Source organism: Trachemys scripta, chromosome 14 (assembly GCF_013100865.1).
Source record: "Trachemys scripta elegans isolate TJP31775 chromosome 14, CAS_Tse_1.0, whole genome shotgun sequence".
Taxonomy (NCBI): domain Eukaryota; kingdom Metazoa; phylum Chordata; order Testudines; family Emydidae; genus Trachemys; species Trachemys scripta.
In genome coordinates this window covers 32362467-32382137 of record NC_048311.1, presented here as the reverse complement: position 1 = coordinate 32382137, position 19671 = coordinate 32362467, and the positions used below count along the sequence as shown (strand labels likewise).

Genomic DNA, 19671 nt, shown 5'->3' with positions numbered 1-19671 from the left:
TAGCTTCCGCTCCTCCTTATATAGGGAGTGGTGTTGCGGGGAAAGCTGTCCCTGTGGATCACCTGTTCCCACTCAGCTAGTTCCATGCACCCTGCTGACCTACCCGTCTCACGCCCGAGGGAGCTACAAGTGCCCCCATCTGCCAAGAGCAAGAGAGAATCTCGAAGAACTGGGGGGTGGCGGTAGGCAGCACCCAGTCTGGTTCCCAATGCCACACAGCCACAACCCCCCTCCTGAGGCTGCCCCCACTGGATCTAGGGGGGTCTCCCAGCCTGTCCTGCTCCCAGGAGCCTGTCTCCCCGCAGCCCATCTCTGGGTGCGAGGGAGAGCCCCCGTTCTGGGTGGGGTGGGGGCATGCCGTGGCCATGGTGACAGAGTGGCAGGCGCCCCACTCCCCTCGTGGAGACTGCCATTGGCATGCACCGTCCCCTGCTCTCCGTGCAGCAGGCCAGGAATCTCTCCCCCAGCCAGTGTCAGGCCCAGGGCCTGAGCCCTGCAGGCCAGGCTCCCCCAGGGAGCTGGAGGGGGCCCAGAGTGCAGGCAAAGAGCAGCTGCCACTCGCCCCCTCACCAAGCCCTGAGCTTGGCATCTACCCTGCAAGAGTGGAGGCATCCCTCATGCCCGGGCCTGCATGGAGGGCACCCCGCCCTCACGGTGCCAGCAATGGTACTGGCTGCCGCAGAACCACCAGGGCCCGGAGCCGACACCTCTCGGATTCTGCCTGGATCACAGCTTCTGTGGTTTGTCCTGAGCTCCTCCAGCGGCTCCCGAGGAGCAAAGGGAGAGGTGGCTGCCCTGTGCCCACTCGTGCCAGGGGAGAGCTGGGCCTTGGGACTCAGATCCTTGCAGGCGGGCTAGAGAGACTAGCCAGCGAGCAAGCAGGTCCCCTCAGATCTGGGCAAACATCCCTCCATGGCCAGCCTGTGACCAGCCTGTGGAACCGGATGGGGAGCCCAGAGCCCCATGGGCACGGCTATCACCCCCAGACACACCAGTGTCGGCATCTCCCCGTAACTGATGCAGGATGGTGGCAGCGCGGAGAAACGCCGGCTCTGAAATGGGGGGAAAGGGGCCAGGGCAGGACGATCCCCACCACAGCGCCAGCTGGGATGAGCTGGGGGGGCTCCGTTCTCCCCTTCACAGCTGGCAGCCCCTTGGGCAGTTTGCTGAGCTCCCCATAACTTCTGCTGATTCTGGGTCCATGAATAAATGATGCGAAACTTGCACAGAGGCCTCCTGCATTGAAATGTCTGTCTATCCAGCCAGCCCTCCTGTGCCCATCACCGAGGTATCTGGGCCCTTCTGCCGCAGTAAGGGGGGAAATCAGACCCTCGCTTTGCACTGGAGTAAGTGCTGATCCAAGACGTAGCCTAGCAGTGAAGCAGGCCCCCTGAAAGTGGGGCGCATGGTTGCACCAATGTGAGGCCCTCTCCCTCTGGTTTGAAACCTGTTTGAGATGAGCACAAGGCAGGAGCAATTTGGACACAAACGCAGTGCAGCTAGTGCTTGTCATTAGATGATGGTCTTCATAAAGCCCCAGCTCCTGGAGTCCTGTGAGTCACTGAGAATCTTGGCTTTCATTGAAAAAAAAAATCAGAAAGTTTCTAGCCCTTGTGGCTGGAGAAAAACCGGAAATTGTGATTTGGGTGTAACCAACAGGCTCTGGAACCAGAAGGAAACAAACCAGGACCCAAATTTCATTACAAAATAAATACAATGATTTTCAAGCCAGTCATGGGTGGCTGTTTTTTTACCATGTAGGGTTGTTGTTCATAATGCAAATGCATTTTGCTGCTTCTTTCTTGGGAGACCAGGCTGAGGGGGGATGAGCTCGACCCGGACTGGGGCTCTGCATTGTTGGCACAGGTGATTTCGGCTATTTCCTCGTGTCTGTGCCAGCGTTTGGCATGCCTGCCTATGGGATAGCGAGTGCCCGGCCCATTATCAACAACACTCGTGCTGCGGTATCAGACCACGGTCAATATTAATAATGCAAACCACATTGGGGTTGGTGCGGCTCAGGACTTTGCCAAGAAGCAGCTATAAATTCTACCTGGCTAGAGCTGTCAAAAGTGAAACAGGCCCAGGCCGAGGCCCCGGGGCCAGACTGCAGCCGGATTGGATGCACAGGCAGGTGAGTGCACAGATGTATCTAGTCACCCGCGAGGGCCGAGGCAGCTGGGGCCAAGACTGGCCACCAGACAGAATGTGAAGGGAGCTGGTGCCATGCACAAGCCCGGGGTTGGTGCTGGTGGGCAGCTAGGGTGACCAGATGTCCCAATTTTATAGGGACAGTCCCGATTTTTGGGTCTTTTTCTTATATAGGCTCCAATTATCCCCCACCCCTGTCCTGATTTTTCACACTTGCTGTCTGGTCACCCTATGGGCAGCAGCCGGCTGGATGGAAGGGCTGGGGAGCTGGCACTCAGTGGTAGAGCCATTATCAGAGCTCAGAGGTGTGGGGACTCAAGCGCCCCCCGTAGGCCTAATGCTACTCCGAGCGCTGCCTGGAGCAGGAGAGCCCAAGGGAGGGGGGTCTCTGGGGGACAAGGAGGAAGCGGGAAGTGACAGCGTCTGTCCTAGGAACAGCGAGGGCTTGGCCGACTCCCCCACTTCCTTGAACTGCCTTGCTGGGATCCTCCTGCCCCCACGGGCTGAGAGTCCAAACCCTGCATGGATGGTGAAGCAGCCGGGCTCACAGCAGCTCACGGCCAAGGGGGGATTGCAGAAGGTGGGGGAGGGGTCATCTCGTCACCCCACTCCCTGCCCTTACCCACGTAACCCCCACACCCAGTGTCACAGCAAAGGGCAGAGAGCGCTGCTGTGCCCTGTGCCTGCTGCAATTGCCCTGGGACAGCCCTGAGCACCCACTGTGCCACCCCAGGCACCCCCTCTGCAGATTTTTCCTTCTTCCATGAAAAGGCTCCAAGCAATGTCCTAGCACCCCGACGAGTCCCCCTAACCCTGACTGGATCCCAGCGCACCAAAGGGGCGTTCCCAGCACCATCACAGCACCCTTAAACCCTGACAGGGTCTTCCCAGCACCCCGATGGGGCCCCCAAATCCCCAGTGGCCTGGCAGGACCCAAAATCCCCAACAGGACCGTCCCAGCACCCCAGTGGGGCCCCCAAATCCCCAGTGCCCTGACAGGACCCAAAAACCCTGACAGGACTTTCCCAGCACCCCGGTGGGACCCCCAAATCCCCAGTGCCCTGACAGGACCCAAAACCCCTGACAGGACCTTCCCAGCAAGTGAGTGGGGCCCCTGCACACTGACTGGAACTCGGCACCCCACCAGGATCACCCCAGGCAGCCCAGCCCTGGGGTCCCACCTCCGCCCCCACAGAGCTCCCTCAGTGCCCCTCAACACAGGCAGCGTAGGCTGAGGCTGGAGCATGGGCCTGGGAGCCAGGAGCGGCTGGGTGCTCATCCGCCAGTGTGCAGGGCTGATTACTGAGGGAGGCAGGCGGTATTCAGCGCTCTTTGGCAGCAGGTGGGGGCACACACCCCCTGAAAACCAGCCCACAGCCTGGGCACCCAAACTCGCTGGACATGTGGGCCTAGATTGTTGCGTGACTCAGTTTCCCCCAAGCAGACTGATCTAAAACATAGAGGGCTGTGGGTCCCAATGGGTTAATGCTGGCCCAGTGCTAGGAGCCGGAGATGCTGGCTGACTGTCTCTGTTCAGTTATGTTCAAGGCCTCCTGCCCCCAACTCCCACTCCGGCCTGCCCTTGAGGGACCAGCCCTAGGGCAGAGAGGGGATTTCCCCCCCCCACCCGCTGCGGCTGCCAGCCAGGACGTCAATCAGGGCCAGGAGAGAGGGGGCCGTTCCTGCCATGCTGGCAGAGCAGAGACCCTGGCTTGGGCCAGAGCCAGCGACTGCCGGGCACCAGGCTCCGCATGGCTCAGCAGGGAGGCAGCCACCGTCTTTGCCAACTGTATGAGCGCACCAGCTGGCAGTGAGCTCTTCCGGCCAGGGACCATCTCCCACTCTGCGCAGCACCCGGCCCGCTGGGGCCCGCAGGCGCTACCATAGCAATAATGACCGGCCTGGCGAGGCCTGCCAGCTTGGAGAAGTTGAAACCATAGGCACATGTCTGTGCACCCCCCGTCCCCATCGCTCCACTGGCTAAAGTCCGAGGAGAACCAGAGATCCATCTCCTGCATGGCACCCCCAAACGCCTGGCCGGCTGGAGCAGTGCTGCACTGCCCTCTTGTGCGCACCCTGGGGATGACAGGCTGGATTTGGAGCGGAAACTCATCAGAGTTGGGTTCAAATTGCTAGTGGCATGGGGATCAAAACACTCCCGGGCCCTCTCTGGCAGGAAACGCTGCCTTGCCACCTGCCTCCAGCCCATGTTCTGCACTTGGCTGCAAACAGCGCAGGGAGCCAAACACACAAACCCGCCAAGCTGTTTGCAGGCCTGGTGGAGTGGTGTTGGCCCCAGGAAATTAGCGAGAGCGGGGTGGGTGGGTGTGTGTGTGTGTGTGTGTGTGTGCGTGTGTGTGAGGTAATAGCTTTTATTGGCCCAGCCTCCAAGGATATGTACACGAGCGAACCCAGCCACTACGGTTACACCCGGCTGGGGAAAACTGACACACACAGCTGGAGAAGTGAGGCTAGACACATCAGTCTCGGCAGCCTCCACAGACAGGTGGGCAGATGGGGATGGGATGGGGCGGACAGATGGAGGGACATTAGGGGAGAAATCTAACAACTCCTTTACTCCCATTGAAATACACTTAACTGGAGGAGTTCTGGGGGAAGAGGACAGGAAAGCGCCCCATAGTTTGTTAAAAAAATGAATAAAAAATACTAGGGGTTTCCTCCCTAGGGCTATGTTCTGCTCCGAGTTACTTCAACAAAACAGGGAGCTATTTTTTGCTAGTGTTAGATCCCAATTTCGATTTGATTGCACTAGAAGTGGGGCTTAAAAATAAACAACCCCCCCCCCAACCAGAATGGAAATGGTTTCATGAATAATTTTGTTAATTTCTGTTTAAACCAATTTTTAAAAAAAGTTTAAACTTTCACCCAAAATGCTGGGCGGGGGGGGGGGAGGAATCAAATCTTGCAACTCACTGCTGGTGCAGGAGGGCTCTTTAATATCACGCGCAACCCAGGATGCAGCAAAACCCAGCTGGTGGCAGCTGAAGCGAGGAAATGCAAACTGGCCATAAGGCGTGCCCTTAATGGTGACTCCGGGAAGAACTTACCAAGGGACACCGAGGAGTCTCCAGGACAGGAGGCCTCACATGGAAAGTGGCCACCTCTATCTGAGAACTGGGCTCTAGTTCACCCACCGGCTACTGGGCTCAAGGCAGGAAGCACTGGTGGGATCTCTGGCAGGATGGTCCCAGGGGCTGAGCTGTGAAATCGACCAGAACCAGAAAGTGACACTTGTGCTCCCCCGTCAGTCTGTCTGTCTCCAGCTGGTGTCTTGTCTGATTATTGGATCGTCTCTTTGGGGCAGGGACTGTCTCTGTGTTGTTTGTACAGTGCCTAGCACCGCAGGGTCCTGGGCCATGCTGGGGTTCCTCGGCACTGCACTGGTACAGATAAAGAACAAACCAGCAATACGGCAGCCTTACCTGGCTAATGGGAGTCTGATGTTGGAAATTCTTCCTGCCCTCCCAGGCTGGAGCTCTCAGGAGCTGATCGAGGTGAGGGTGGTGCTTGAGTTGCTGGCTGTGTTGAACTCTCACAGCCCCGCAGAGATTTTTCTGTTCCTAGCACAGGGGTTGGCAACCTTTCAGAAGTGCTGTGCCGAGTCTTCATTTATTCACTCTGATTTAAGGTTTCGCGTGCCAGTCATACATTTGAACGTTTTTAGAGGGTCTCTTTCTAGAAGTCTATAATATCTAACTAAACTCTTGTTGTATGTAAAGTAAAGAAGGTTTTTAAAATGTTTAAGAAGCTTCATTTCAAATTAAATTAAAATGCAGAGCCCCCCGGACACTGGCCAGGACCCGGGCGGTGTGAGTGCCACTGAAAATCAGCTCGCGTGCCGCCTTTGCCACGCGTGCCTACCCCTGTCCTAGCAAATAAATGACAGGCCAGACAGACAGACATTGGCCCAGATGGGACGCAGCAGCTGCTGGCTCCGTGTGACCAGTAGCTCCCAGGGAACCGAGTGGGAAATGATCCCTGGTCTCGTCTAAGTTACCCCTTCAAAATCTTTGAAAAGAAAAAAAAAACAGACTAAAACTGCTCCCTGGAGCCGCGTGTGGGGGGTACATCCCCCAAAAGCCGCAGCGACTCTCCCCGGTGGGCACACTGGGATCCCTACAGACAGAGGCCAGGGCCGGCCCATTCGCCAAGCTGCAAACCCGCAAACCCACAGAGCAGGCTCCAGCCCCCCGACTGTGGGAACGGAGCACAAGATGGGGGCGGGGGGGAGCTGCAAGCGATTGGCCTTTGGTACGCAGGGCTCTGTGCCTCTTACCCGGAGCCGGGCAGGGCCTGGGAAGGGTAGGAGGCCAGGCTGTGGCAGGAGAATCGCTCCCAAGGGCAGTGCAGGAAGCAGGTGGCAGGGGAGCTGATTTTTATACACGGGGGGCACCGCACCTCTCCTGGCACATCTGCGCCATCCCTGTGACCGGAGCCAGCGTCCCGGCTGGTGCAATGAGACGCCACCTGGACCATCTCCCTTTACCAAGGCTGCACATTTTGAGCACGTTAAGCAGACATTGGCCCTTAATGTCCATCGGTGGCCAACTGGCCCCTTGGCGCAGCCCCCCCCCCCCGCCGCCCGCCTCCCCCACCCACCAGGACCTGGCACCCTGGGCATTTGCTGGGCCGAAGCAGCCTCATTAGCAGAAGAGAATCGATATTTCCCTATAAAAGGGGAGAGCAGAATTTATTAGACAGACCACTCTGGGGCTCCACATGGGACATCTGGCTGCTGAATTCTCCGAGAGGACAGGCCCTTTATCCCGAGACAAAAGAGAGGCCAGGCAGGGAATGCCGGCGCCGTGGGGACCCTGTCAGGCCCGGCGAGTTGGGAACAGAAAGAGCCCGGAATCGAGAGAGCAACGGGAGGCCGGAACACAATGTCGGGCTCTCTGCAGCCACTCTAATCACATTACCCACCGGCTTCTCGCACACAGCTCGGCTCCTCGGCCAGGCAGCCGTCGCCACCGACCTGCTCTCCCGCCCGCCCACGCGCCCCGGCTCATCCAGCGGCACGCTGCTGCCAGGCTGCGGCGAGGAAAAGGTGCTGGGAAAACTTTCATGAAGCCAACTCTGCTCCGGGGATTTGCTACCAGAACGAGCCCAGCGCTGACCCGAGCCCCGTCTGGTGAAATGACCGCGCAGGCTCTCAAAGCCCCACTGAGAACGCCCGGGGACTCTTCGGCAGAGTGGGGTCACTGATTTTTTTCTTTTCTTTAAATCTTCCCGTCAGGCGAATGGTTAATATGAAGAGAGGAGGAGGAGAAGAATTCCACATCTCTGCAGAGTCACCGTTGGCTCCTGAACGTCCTCGGGCACCGGAGCTCGGAGGGAGACGGAGAACGGCCGTGGCGCAGCTGGTGTCCACTGCCGTGACAACAGCAGGGCTTGGCCCAGAGCCCCTGGGACCGCCCGCAGGAGGGAGAGCCATGCAGTACAAGGACTTAGGAGGGTCAGATCCAAGGTGGTGATGCTATTTTGACGCAGTCTTCGCTCAAGCAGAACTCCCAGTGACTCTGGGGAGGGAGGGGCTGAGCACCAATTGCAAGAGGAAGCGCGGCCTAGTGCTTATGGCCGGTGTTGAGTCTCAGGAGAGCCAAGCTCAACTCCCAGCTTCGCCACAGACTCACTCGGTGACCCCAGCCAAGTCACTTTGCCCAGATGGGTCAAGTGCTCCACCCCCAGCAGCGACAGCAGGGGCCAGACTGCCGAGAGCCCAGGGGTTACCTCTGAACAGAAATGTCAGTGAAAAAATGTCCATGTTTGTCAACAAACTCCGTTCCCACCCTGCGATTTGGCTTCAGAACCACAATTTTTCGTTTTTTGATGAAAACCCAAAAATGAAAAAAGAAAAGAAAGAAAAAAAAAGGAATCAGAACTATTTAAGGCCTGTGCCATTTTGACTTTGTGAATGACGGGCTCCCAGCTACTCGTAACACTAACGACTGAGTAACACCTCCAGACCTGGCCCTCATTACCTCTGCTCTGCGTCAGCATCCCTGAGATGTGCAACACACTGAGCCAGTCCTCACGCTCACGGCCCATTTCCACGTGGGCCTAGCTCCGGTGCAGCGGCCGCGGGCCTTATTCCCAGGCTGTAGAATTGATTTGCGCAGGCAGCTCTGTCGTTGTCAATGGGACAATTTTCACGGGCTGAAACTCACCCAAGGAGTAACATGTCCACGCTGTCGCTAGCCAGCTGCCATTCTCACACATTAGTTTGTCTTCACTCACCTCGTTTCCCTAAGCACCAAATTAGCCTGCAGGACAACCTTTAACACCAGTCACCTCATCTCCACCCCTCCCCTCTCTCCCTAGTCCCATTTCTCACCCCACCCCTTCCCATTCCCCCCTCCCCCAATCCTGCCTTCTCTCCCTTCCCCTCCCCACGCCTGCCTCCATCTTCCCTCTTCCTCCACTGCCCTACCCCACCCCTCCACTCGCTCCCTTAACCTTTCCCCACTCTCCACCCTCCCCCACTCCCTCTACTCCCCATCCTTGCCTCTAGTCCTTCTCCCCACCCCCAACATGCCCACATAGCAGCAGCAGTCGCGATATTGATGCATTTCACTTCTCTCAGGACTGGGGAAGACGAGTCGCTCCGTTCCCGCCAAGGCCCTGGCAGGGCAGGGCAGGGAGCCCACAAATTAGTGTTTGACCCTTACCGGGTGTCAAGGCTGAATCCCCACTCTGTCACTCCGAGTGCAGAAGGTGGGGGCCTGCAAGGATTTTAAAAATTAATACTGGCCACTCCGGGCTTGTATTACACTCCCAAGGTTACAGCTTCTCTCTGACCCTGGCTTGGTAAAGCCTGCCACCACCCAAATGCAAAAACCTCTTTGAACCCAGGAAGGAGCACTTGGGAATTCCTCCTTGTGGGGTACCCTCGAGTCCTTACACACACCCTGGGAAGAGCTGACAAAGAAAACAAAGGAAGTTAACTGTGGGTATCAGCTAATCCAACAACATGCACAAACCTCTTAGGACACCAAACATCCAATCCTGTTCTTAAAAAAGGTACATTTTATTAAAAACAAAAAGGGAAAAAATACATGTGGAACTCAGGCTTTTTGCTAGATCTTAAAAGAAACAATTACAAAGAGGTGACAAGCCAACAAAGGCATCGGGGGTTAGCACAGAGACCCACAAGCCTTAAACAACAAACAGAAATAAACCTGATGGCGTCTAGCTAAACCTTCTGAGCTACTTACGCGTTAGCAGTTCAGATCCGTAGTCCTAGGCATGAGCTGATGATTTATGATCATACCTGGCTTAAGCTTTACACAGCATTCCTGCTGCCCTCTGTTCCCCTCTTTCCCGGACAGCAACACAGGGAACGTTTCTTTCCCCATTTTAAAAAGTTCTATCTTCCCACTGGCTCTTTTGGTCAGGTGCCCACTTTTTTTCCCCTTTACCTGGGGGACGTTTTAACCCTTTGCAGGTAAAGCAAGTAGAGAACAGCTACCAAGAGGGCTGGCTGGTGTTCATAAAAGGAAGCTCTTCCCCCGCGCCACGCTTCATTTATCACATCCGGTTGATGTAATAGGTCCCTGCAGTTAATGGCGGCCAGTATACGTCCCGGCAGGATTCTCCTTGTACCTGGCTCCTTTTCAGTGGAACTACTGCTGAGCTGGGTGCAGAGAGCGCTGGCTCCCACCCAGTGCCTTACAGAGGGGCCCTCTGCTCTCGCCGGCCCCTTGAGCCTCCTCATTGCCTGCGGCAGCTGTCGAGCCTTCAACAAATGCCGGGCCACTGCCTCAGGCCTGGCCTATTCCTCCCACAGCCCTGGGTGTCCCCCTCAGCACACGGGGCTGTGTTCTCCTGATATAACATTAACAAAATGGATTAAAAACTGGACAACTGATAAGTCTGAACATGTATTGGTAACCAGGGAATCGCCATGGAGCGGGCGTGTTACCAGTGGGGTCCCGTAGGGAGCGGTTCTTGGCTCTTTGCTACTTAACATTTTTACCAATGACCTGAGAGAAAACAGAAACTCATCACTGAGGAAGTTTACCGATGACACAAAAACTGGGGAGTGGGAGATAATGCAGAGGCCAGAGCCAGCTGGTATCACTTGGTAACCTGGGTGCAAGCAAACAATGGGTGTTTTAATACAGCTACATGGGACTACACATCTGGGAACAGAGCGCTGGCCATGCTGCCCGGCTGGGGGGCTCTGCCCGGGGGAGCAGCGACTCTATCAAAGATTTTTTTTAGGGAGGGAATCAGTCGAACGTGAGCTCCTGGTGCAACACTGGCCAAAAGCACCGATGGGATCGTGGGATGCACAAATAACGGGCTCTTCAGTCTAGCAGGGGAAGGTCTCACACCATCCTGCGGCTGGACGCTGAAGCTAGACCCAGTCAGCCTGGGAATAAGGTGGACATTTTTAACAATGAGGGTACTAACCACTGGAACAATTCCCCAAGGGGCCTGGTGGATTCGCCATCATGGGCAATTTTTAAATCAAGACTGGGTGTTTTGCTATAAGCTCTGCCCTAGGGATTGTGTGGGGCAGGTCTCCGAGTCTGGCCCGTGTTACCCAGGAAGTCAGACGAGGTGATCACATCGGCCCCGTCTGGCCTTGGAATGTAGGAACACAAGCTTCTCCAAAGTCGGGTCATTCCACTCTGCCCAGTCGACCCAGCGTGCAGGGGCCAGGTCTCCTGACTCCGCTTAACCTCTCCCCAGGACCCCAGGACAGCTATCCCCTCAGACCCAGTCTAGCCCCAATTCCTGGCAGGGGTTTAGCTGCTTGATGCACATTCTGGGTTCTAGTATTTGTACTTAAGATTGTCAGCTCTTTGTTCTGGGTTTGTACAGGGCCGAGCGTGATAGGGGCCTGGCCCATGACGGGCGCTCCTAGGTGCTATGGTAACACAATTAAACTGACATGGCTCAGACTAGTACAGAGCATTATTTGTGTGTCTCACTGCAGTGCCTAAAGGAGCCAACTGAAAACAGGAACATGCAAGTAGCGTGAGACAGTCCCTGCCCTCAAGAGCTTGCAAGCTAACTGGCCAAAGCCAGGAGGACAAGCAATTGCTCCCAGTCAGTGGCTGCGCCGGGAACAGAACCCAGGTCTCCTGAGTCCCAGGCTAATGCCCTAATCCTTGGACCGTTCTGTTTAAGATCAAGAAAAAGGGTCTCTGGGGCAGTAGTTCTCGAACGTTTGTACTGGTGACCCCTTTCACACAGCAAGCCGCTGAGTGCGACCCCCTTATAAATTAAAAACACTTTTTTGTATATTTAACACCATTATAAATGCTGGAGGCAAAGCGGGGTTTGGGGTGGAGGCTGGCAGCTCACAACCCCCCTGTAATAACCTTGCGACCCCCTGATGGGTCCCGACCCCCAGTTTGAGAACCCCCGCTCTAGGGCATAGTGCCTGGGTCCGGCCCTTAGACAGGGGAACGCCCACCTAATGCAGAGAGAAGCAAACAGCACAACCCCCCTTTCTCTGCAGGAGCCGTCACACACTTGTGTTAATTCAGGATCGGGATCACTAAGAAATCCCAGCATAGGGCCAGAACCTCAGCTGGCATAAATCGGTGTAGCTCTACGAAGCCATGCAAGTCAACCGATGGAGCAGCTGTCCCACAGGAGTTAAGAAACTGCAACCCCCCCCCCACGTCGTTCCGAGGGCTGGCTCAGCGTATCCCTTCCCTCCCCGCCCCCTTGCCATGCAAACCCAAGGTGCCTTGGGAGGCCCCGAGTGCCTCACCCCAGTGGCATTGCCATATATGTCCAGCAAGAGAGCGACGGGGTGCGGAAAGCCGCCCGTGGCCGGAACGCCTGCAGCTCTAATTCGAAGGTGCTGGATGAGCTCACAGCTCACAGCTGTGGGATGCAGCGTACCGCCTGCTCTGAGTAAGCAGCCGCATCCTTCCGCTCCCACTGCATATTCCCCTGCAGACTTTCTTCCCTTCTCTTTTTTCCTGGAGTGATTAATGTGCAAACATTCTACCTAGGAGGTTAAGAACACTACATCATATCCTGGAATATGCGAACACTTGAAAGGGGATTTAGAGCTAAGGCCTTTGTGAATACATAGAAGCAAGCAACTGCCAACTAAAATTTCTCCAACAGACAGATTCCACTTATTTAGCTTGACATCTGTTAGGCATCCCGAACGGCATCTCTGAAGACTGAATTGTTTTTCCACGGCAGAGGAAATCTTCCTGCCCCGCAGAATCCAAACCCAGCCTTCCACTCTGGTTGGGCGTTAACCATCCCTCTTGTTCATTTTTAAGGATATTTATGGATGAACAAAACATCTTGACTCTTCCCCCCCTCAGCTCCCTGGCAAATCACACAGCAAAAAGCCAACGTGAGACAGGTTATGACTCTATTATGGCACCAAACAGCTTGGCAAAAATTGCCACCTGGTCTTTTTCAAATCCACCTCCACAGTGAAAAGCTAGTCAGCTGTGCCAGTGGAAATGCCTAATGCACCAGACACAAGGCACTTGCCCCAAGCCCTCCAGTGGGACTCAGCATACAGCACAGTGCATGTTCTTCATTACTTTTACCCACCAGAAACAACTGGTTTCTCTTAACAGGTATGCGAGAACTCACTGCCACAAGTTAGAACGGAGACCAGGTGCGTAAGAGGAGTCAAAAGTGCGGGACTGCTCCCGTGTAGACACTCCCTTCGTCGACAGGAGGGGTTCTCCCAGAGGCATAGGTACTCCCCCTCCCCGAGAGGCGGCAGCTAGGCTGACAGAATTCGTTGTCTGCACGGGGGATTAATCGGCTTAACTACGTCACACAGGGGTGTGGATTTTTCACACCCGAGTGACGTAACGTTTTAGTGTGGACCAGGCCGAAGAGCTCTGGCAACCCTCATGCTCCAGGGCCCAGCTGAGCTCTAGCTAGTGGGAGTCAGGAAGAAACTTTCCCTGGGGGCAGGTTGCCTCATGCAGGGTTTCTTCCTCTGAGGCATCTGGTGCCAGCCACTGTCAGAGACAAAACACTGGGCTAGAGGGACCCCAAGTCTGATCCCATCTGGCCATTTCTAAAACAGCGATGGACCAAGCCATGCTTGTTTAAGGTAGGATCTTGCATGGAAATACTTCCTGTTGAAAAGAAGCTGCCCCTCCCGTAGTGTTTTGTTCAGCCTGGAGATCTAAAAGCTTGGTTGGTTGGAAGCTCTCAGCACCCCCACTCCCATCAGGGACATGGGTCTGGAAGTGAAGTTTTTAATTAACATTGGTATTTGTACCCAGCTGCCATCAGGAGACAAGACCAGCAGACTCAGGCAGGGTGCTCAGTCTCTCCACGTCAGCGGGGAGCCCCTTGCCTCATGGAAGCGATGAACTCCAGGGCACGTCCTTACAGCTGGGGCTTCACAAAGCATTAACCCCTCTCCCTGTTGCTAAGGGCCCGTAAGAATCTCTGTAATGCTAGGAAAGGCAAATGCAGAAAAGACCTAGGCAGGAAGCCTTGGAAAGGGAGAATAAAAAAAATCGAAGGAAATCAGAGGCCCCAGAAAACCTCCCAAACAGCGCCCAGGTTCTGGCTAGCAGTGAGTGACAAGGGCCCAGATGGCCCATGGAAAGGAGGAGCCTAAATACCTCTGTGGATCTGGGCCAAGCAGCCTTGTTGAGTTCTGCTTTTCAAATCAGGTGATTTCACTCTTCTCCTTAGCCTAGGATTCCAAAATAGCCCAGTCCGCTACCCCCTCAATACCCTGCGCTTATTGCCCTCCCTGCCCCAGCCCCACCATACTCATTACCCCACGATACATGCCCCAGGGGTGGCTGATCCCCACCTTACTTCTATTTACAAAGAGAGACGAAGTGGCTGAGAAGCAGGCAGTTCATCCAAGCGCTGTCGTACAAAACCCAACTGCACCGCTGATTTGCCACAGCGGCTTGTGTGCGACGAGCGAAGTTATGCTAGACTGTAAGCCCAGTTGCCATGGTGCTTTAACACAGCAGCACCGCTGTTTAACATTGAACCGCAAGGTTTTGCACAGTGGTACGGCAGTAATTAGAGAAGCAAATGCAAGAACCTAATTGCAGCGCTGCCACTGACTCACTGCATGACCTTCAGTATTTCAATTAATTAGCCTCTCTCCTTCTCCCCCGTTCAAGTGGAGAACAATACTTACCACGCGGAGATTTTGTACGCGTTACTGCTGTTTGTACAGCACGTTGAAATTTACAGCCCTCTGTCGAATGCTCCATGTTCTGGAAACCCTCCAGTTTTCTACATGGCGCCTCTGCATATGGCTGAAAACTCATCTCTTTTGCAACAAGGCAACTGCCTGCCAACAGGAAACTCATGTCTGCTAAGCCCTAGAAGTGAGCTGCATATTTCAAACCCCATAGGGTCCAATCCATCAGAACTTCCAGCCTTATTTATGCTGGACAAAACTAGGCCCAAACTCCTTGAATTCATCAACTTCCCCCGTTCCTGCCAACGAGCAATTGAAGTTTGAGCCACATACAAACTGAAATGAGTTGTTTGCAGGATTCCACCTGAACACAGGCCAGCAGTTACTAGCATTTCTAGAGCCAAGACCTGTACATGGGGCATCAAGGCCCCTAGCTCTTGCAACCATTACACATGCAGTAAAAGAAAGGTTCAGAAATTCCAGGCAGTGAAGCACATTAACATGTTTATACTACTTGAGACACCAAACCGCTCCTTTAAGACACAAGGGGAAAGCTCTGAGTGATGCTCCCCGAGACCAGCAGCTGAGGAGTTTCTCTGATGTGGGAGGGGAATAATCAGGCATCTAGTTATTGCTCTGGGCACCAATATGGCAGCAGCCTGAGTCATCACAGGGAAGAGTTGAGTCAGCACTGCTAGGGGGTTGGATTAGCTCTCCAGCCAAGCTCCAAGGACTGTGGTTCTGTTACAGTGCCCCTTTCACAGCAGGATCCCCTGAATACTGGTGTGAACCAATCTCCCCCTTTCCCACTAAGTTTAGGAATGGGTTAGTTGGGAGGAAGGGCTGCCCTAGATGCTTTCTTGCCCCTCCATTAGCTTTGAGGGAGTTGGTGAGCTCAGGCTTGCTGGCCTCCACTCCTTTCTTCAAGAGCCACCAACTGATGTTAGTTACAGCACTGAAGTCTTGTGTATCCTAGAGGCCTATTCACCCCGCTTTACTCTTTATGCAAAATTCAAGCTGGTTTAACAGCAGCCAGAAGCCATAATGGACATTCAGTTGCCCTTTCCCACTGCATAAGCCAGTAGGGCCTGATCAATGTTGATCACTTCTGTGGTTGAGTGACACTACCAGCATAAGCCAGGGGATGTTTCTCCTACCTGCACTAGGGAAAAAAGGAGAGACTAAGAACTTAATTGTTCTGAAGCCTGTCCATCTAGACCAAGGGAGGCTTGAGACATTGCCTAATTAGATTTTTCTTGGAAAGGAAATTCCATTTTTAGATCTCTAGTAGGCTCCTGCAAGCAAGATTCCAAGAGGATCAAGTCATTGTCTGCACAAAAGCTGGCAGTTAAGGTAGGAAAGGAGAGTTTTGGCTTTAGAGCCAGATTAGGCCATGGAAGCCAGGTTTAGCTTGACAAATTGTCACAGTACATGTTTAACAAACCTTGCATACTACTTAAATCTAACCCAGTACTTGGGACTCCAAGATCCTCCACCCCTTCTGAAGAGACACACCCATGGAGTAGTTTACTGCAGCGCTTTATTTTTCCTTACACAATGATGTGTTGGGCATTACAATTTCTCAACTTCAGGATGACTTACAAATTTTGGTTTTCTACAGTCATGTGAGAACATTAAGGCAACATACAAAAATCTTACATAAATTAAACTTGGTGTAGAATTTACAGGTGTAAATGCAAAGTTTCAGCAACTCAAGTTGAGTAACTTTAGCCCCAAAGATGTTCTGCTGGAATACAGGAGGGTAAGAAAATGAAAACTGGTTCATAAGGCTTGGATGTAATCTTTTCCGGCCTTGCTAGAACGGCAGCAACAGAAGTAAGTTCTCTGATGAACTCCTACCAGCCTCTATACAAAAATCTGGAATACTTAGCGCTGTGTGTATTGGATGTCTGACCTCCGATACCCTGTACAAATCAGTCTCAAGCCCTGCAGAGTTTAAACAAGGTGTCACTAGTCAATACTAGCCAGCTACCTGAACTACAGTGTCACAGGCCAATTCTCTTCCACAAATACAAGTTCACCTAGCAGTTAGGTCACAGGAGTGATGGCACCTGTACCAAGGTTTAGGTCAGATATGTACAGGGTATTATGCTAAAATGTACACGAAGGGAACAGTTAACTTGAATACAGGGTCAAATCAGTGACAGCTCAATCCAACACTGATCTTTGTCTCAGATACAGACTTTCCAAGGGCAAGTTTCTTTGAAAGAAGAAGGCTTAATTCCAGTTTTATGAGGCTAGCATGAAGTGTATAAATTTGCCCAGGCAAAAGTATACTAGTGAAAATTCATGCAGCAAATGCTGTGCACCTGCTAGCAGTCCATTTAGAAGCATTTACGGTGGACAATGGATGGGCCAGACTCATCATATTCCTGCTTGCTGATCCACATCTGTTGGAAGGTAGAGAGAGAAGCCAAGATGGAGCCACCAATCCAAACAGAGTATTTACGTTCAGGTGGAGCAATAATCTAAAAAGGTAAACAAGAGGAGACATTAGTCAGTTGCCAACATTGGCTCGATCTAGAAAGGCAATGAGTTACTGATGGTGACTATTCTTTCAGAGTTTTATTTACCTTAATTTTCATTGTACTAGGTGCCAGAGCGGTGATTTCCTTTTGCATTCGGTCAGCAATTCCAGGGTACATTGTGGTACCCCCAGACAATACTGTGTTGGCATACAGGTCCTTTCGAATATCTACATCACACTTCATGATAGAGTTGAAAGTGGTCTCGTGAATGCCACAGGATTCCATACCTAGAGACAGGATGGTCAGACTTTAGTATACAGGTAGTTACCCAACTGCAGAGCACCATCCCAACCCCAGCTTTAGGTTGCAATCACAAGTTCACTGCAAAGGTAGCACTTGCAGTTAAGTGATCAGTCAGCAGTGTTCCAGACAAGGTGGGATTGGTCCTCAGTATGGTTTGGCAGATACTTACCCAGGAAGGATGGCTGGAAGAGGGCCTCTGGACACCTAAACCTCTCATTGCCAATGGTGATCACCTGACCATCAGGCAGTTCGTAGCTTTTCTCCAGGGAGGAAGATGACGCAGCAGTGGCCATCTCCTGTTCGAAATCCAGTGCAACGTAGCACAGCTTTTCCTTTATGTCACGTACAATTTCCCTTTCAGCTGTTGTGGTGAAGCTGTAGCCTCTTTCTGTCAGAATCTTCATGAGGTAGTCTGTCAGGTCTCGGCCAGCTAAGTCCAGACGCAGGATGGCGTGGGGCAGAGCGTAACCTTCATAGATGGGCACAGTATGGGTAACACCATCACCAGAGTCCATAACAATACCAGTAGTACGACCAGAGGCATACAGGGACAACACTGCCTGGATAGCAACATACATGGCTGGGGTGTTGAAGGTCTCGAACATGATCTAGAAAGAGAAAAGTTGTATTTCACTACAACAAATGAAAATCTCTCAAACCAATGTTAGAAAACATGCTGGCATGCAAAAATTGATGTGTTGAGAAAGGAAAAGCAAAGAAGGCAGGCAGAAATAGACAAAAAGAAACCTGAGACTTCAGGAAGGAAATGCCAGGAGTACAGAACCCTGAAAATATTGAGAGAACACTTGGTTTTTAAAAGATGTCAACTCAAAAGAGATGGTTTGAAAAACAGATGAGGGTAGATCACTGTTGCACTGCAGCAAGTGTACCTGTGTCATCTTTTCTCTGTTGGCCTTGGGATTCAGGGGAGCTTCTGTTAGCAGAACAGGATGTTCCTCAGGTGCCACACGAAGCTCATTGTAGAAGGTGTGATGCCAGATTTTCTCCATGTCATCCCAGTTGGTGACAATGCCGTGTTCAATAGGGTACTTCAGAGTCAGGATACCTCTCTTGCTCTGGGCCTCGTCACCAACATAGCTGTCCTTTTGCCCCATGCCAACCATGACACCCTTTAACACAAAAAGACAAGCCGTAAGTTTCAGAAAAACATCTGGCAGTATTCTCCTAAAAATATCAGGGTACTCTTTTTTAAACGAGACATTCCACTGCTTGGCTACTAACCTGGTGTCTTGGGCGTCCAACAATGGAGGGGAACACAGCACGAGGGGCATCATCTCCGGCAAAGCCAGCTTTGCACATACCAGAGCCATTGTCAATGACGAGCGCTGCAATTTCTTCTTCCATCTTGGAGAATCTGCTGGAGACAGGAGAGCCTTTGCTCAGCGAGACTTTAGGGCCAATGCTCCTCCCGTGCACCCCCTGCCACTTAGCCACTGAGCTCGGGACTCCACTGCAGCAGGCCAGGGGGGCTGGGCGGGTTCAAAGGTCACACCCCTAAATAATGCAGCCTGCCCCACCCCCCAGACCCCCCCACCCAGCACGTGTCAAATCACAGCCGCGCTCTGGCAGCTCCCAGCAGCAGGGTCGGGTCAGGGCAGCAACCCCCCCCCAATACTGCAGGGCGCCCCACGGGCCCGTTGCCAGGGCAACAAGGAGGCTGGTGGCTGCCCCGCTCCCTCCCACAAGCGCCATCCCAGCCCCGCCCGACGGAGCCTCTCCTGCGCCCGGCCAGGACCAGCCCCGCCCCAGCGCTTTCCCCAGCCCCTCCATTCAAATCTCCCGCGCCATGACGTCACCGCCAACAGGACCAATCAGAGGCTCTGCCAGGCCAGGGCCCGCCCACGGCCTCGCGCCATTCAAACGGCTGGCCCGGCGATACCACCGCGAACCGGACCCCAGGGGGGAGCGCGAGCGCTGCCCACGGGCCGGCCGGGAGAGGACCCCGCGCCCCTCCGGCGAGGCGGCCGCAATGGGCGGCTCCCGGGCTCGAGTCTGGCGGTTGGGCCGGGGGCCCGGCGGGCGGGCCGGCCCAAGGCCCCGCTGGCCCAGGGGAGCGGGCCGTACCTGTGTGGAGGCGGCTTCTCTCGGGGCTGGGAGCTGCGAAGCTGCTAGGTCCGCTACCGCTGGCTGAGTGAGACCGTCCGGCGCTCAGCCCCGCCCTTTTATACCCGGGGGCGCCGGCCCCGCCTCGCCGGCCGAGAACATAGCCATATATGGAGATCTTTCAGAAACACGCGCTTCCATTGGCTGGCGCGGCCCAGGCCACGTGGGGCAGCTGGCAGGCCTGGCCCCGCCTCTCTTGCTCAGCGCGCCCCGGAACCTGCATCGAAAACGAGCCGGGGGAGGGGAGCCCGGGGGTGCAGCGGGGCCCGGGGGTCCCGTTCCCCCGGCAGCCGCGGCGGGGTGCGCCCTGCCCGGCCCCAGCGCAGCCCGGCTGCCGCCACGGCCGGAGCTGGGCGTCTCAGTCACAGCTCAGCCCACTGCCAGCCCCCCCAGATCCTGCACCGTGCGCCCCAATAGCCCCCCAGATCCTGCACCGTGCGCCCCAATAGCCCCCCC

At 54.3% G+C, this 19671-nt stretch overlaps 1 protein-coding gene across 2 annotated transcripts; it reads right to left on the bottom strand.

Annotated features, from left to right (window-relative positions):
• Positions 1–15821: 15821 nt before the first annotated feature.
• On the bottom strand, positions 15822–19263 carry ACTG1 (actin gamma 1). 2 transcript variants are annotated; one of them, XM_034789798.1, is made up of 6 exons: positions 19177–19263; positions 18334–18469; positions 17982–18221; positions 17261–17699; positions 16894–17075; positions 15822–16788 (listed from the first exon to the last, which is right to left on the bottom strand). In XM_034789798.1, exons 2-6 carry the CDS (start codon positions 18454–18456, stop codon positions 16645–16647), a joined length of 1128 nt encoding a protein of 375 aa, XP_034645689.1. In that variant the 5' UTR covers positions 18457–18469; positions 19177–19263; the 3' UTR covers positions 15822–16644. The 2 variants fall into 2 exon arrangements, with proteins under 2 accessions (XP_034645689.1, XP_034645690.1); XM_034789799.1 differs by having other exon boundaries at positions 18334–18466.
• Positions 19264–19671: the final 408 nt, after the last annotated feature.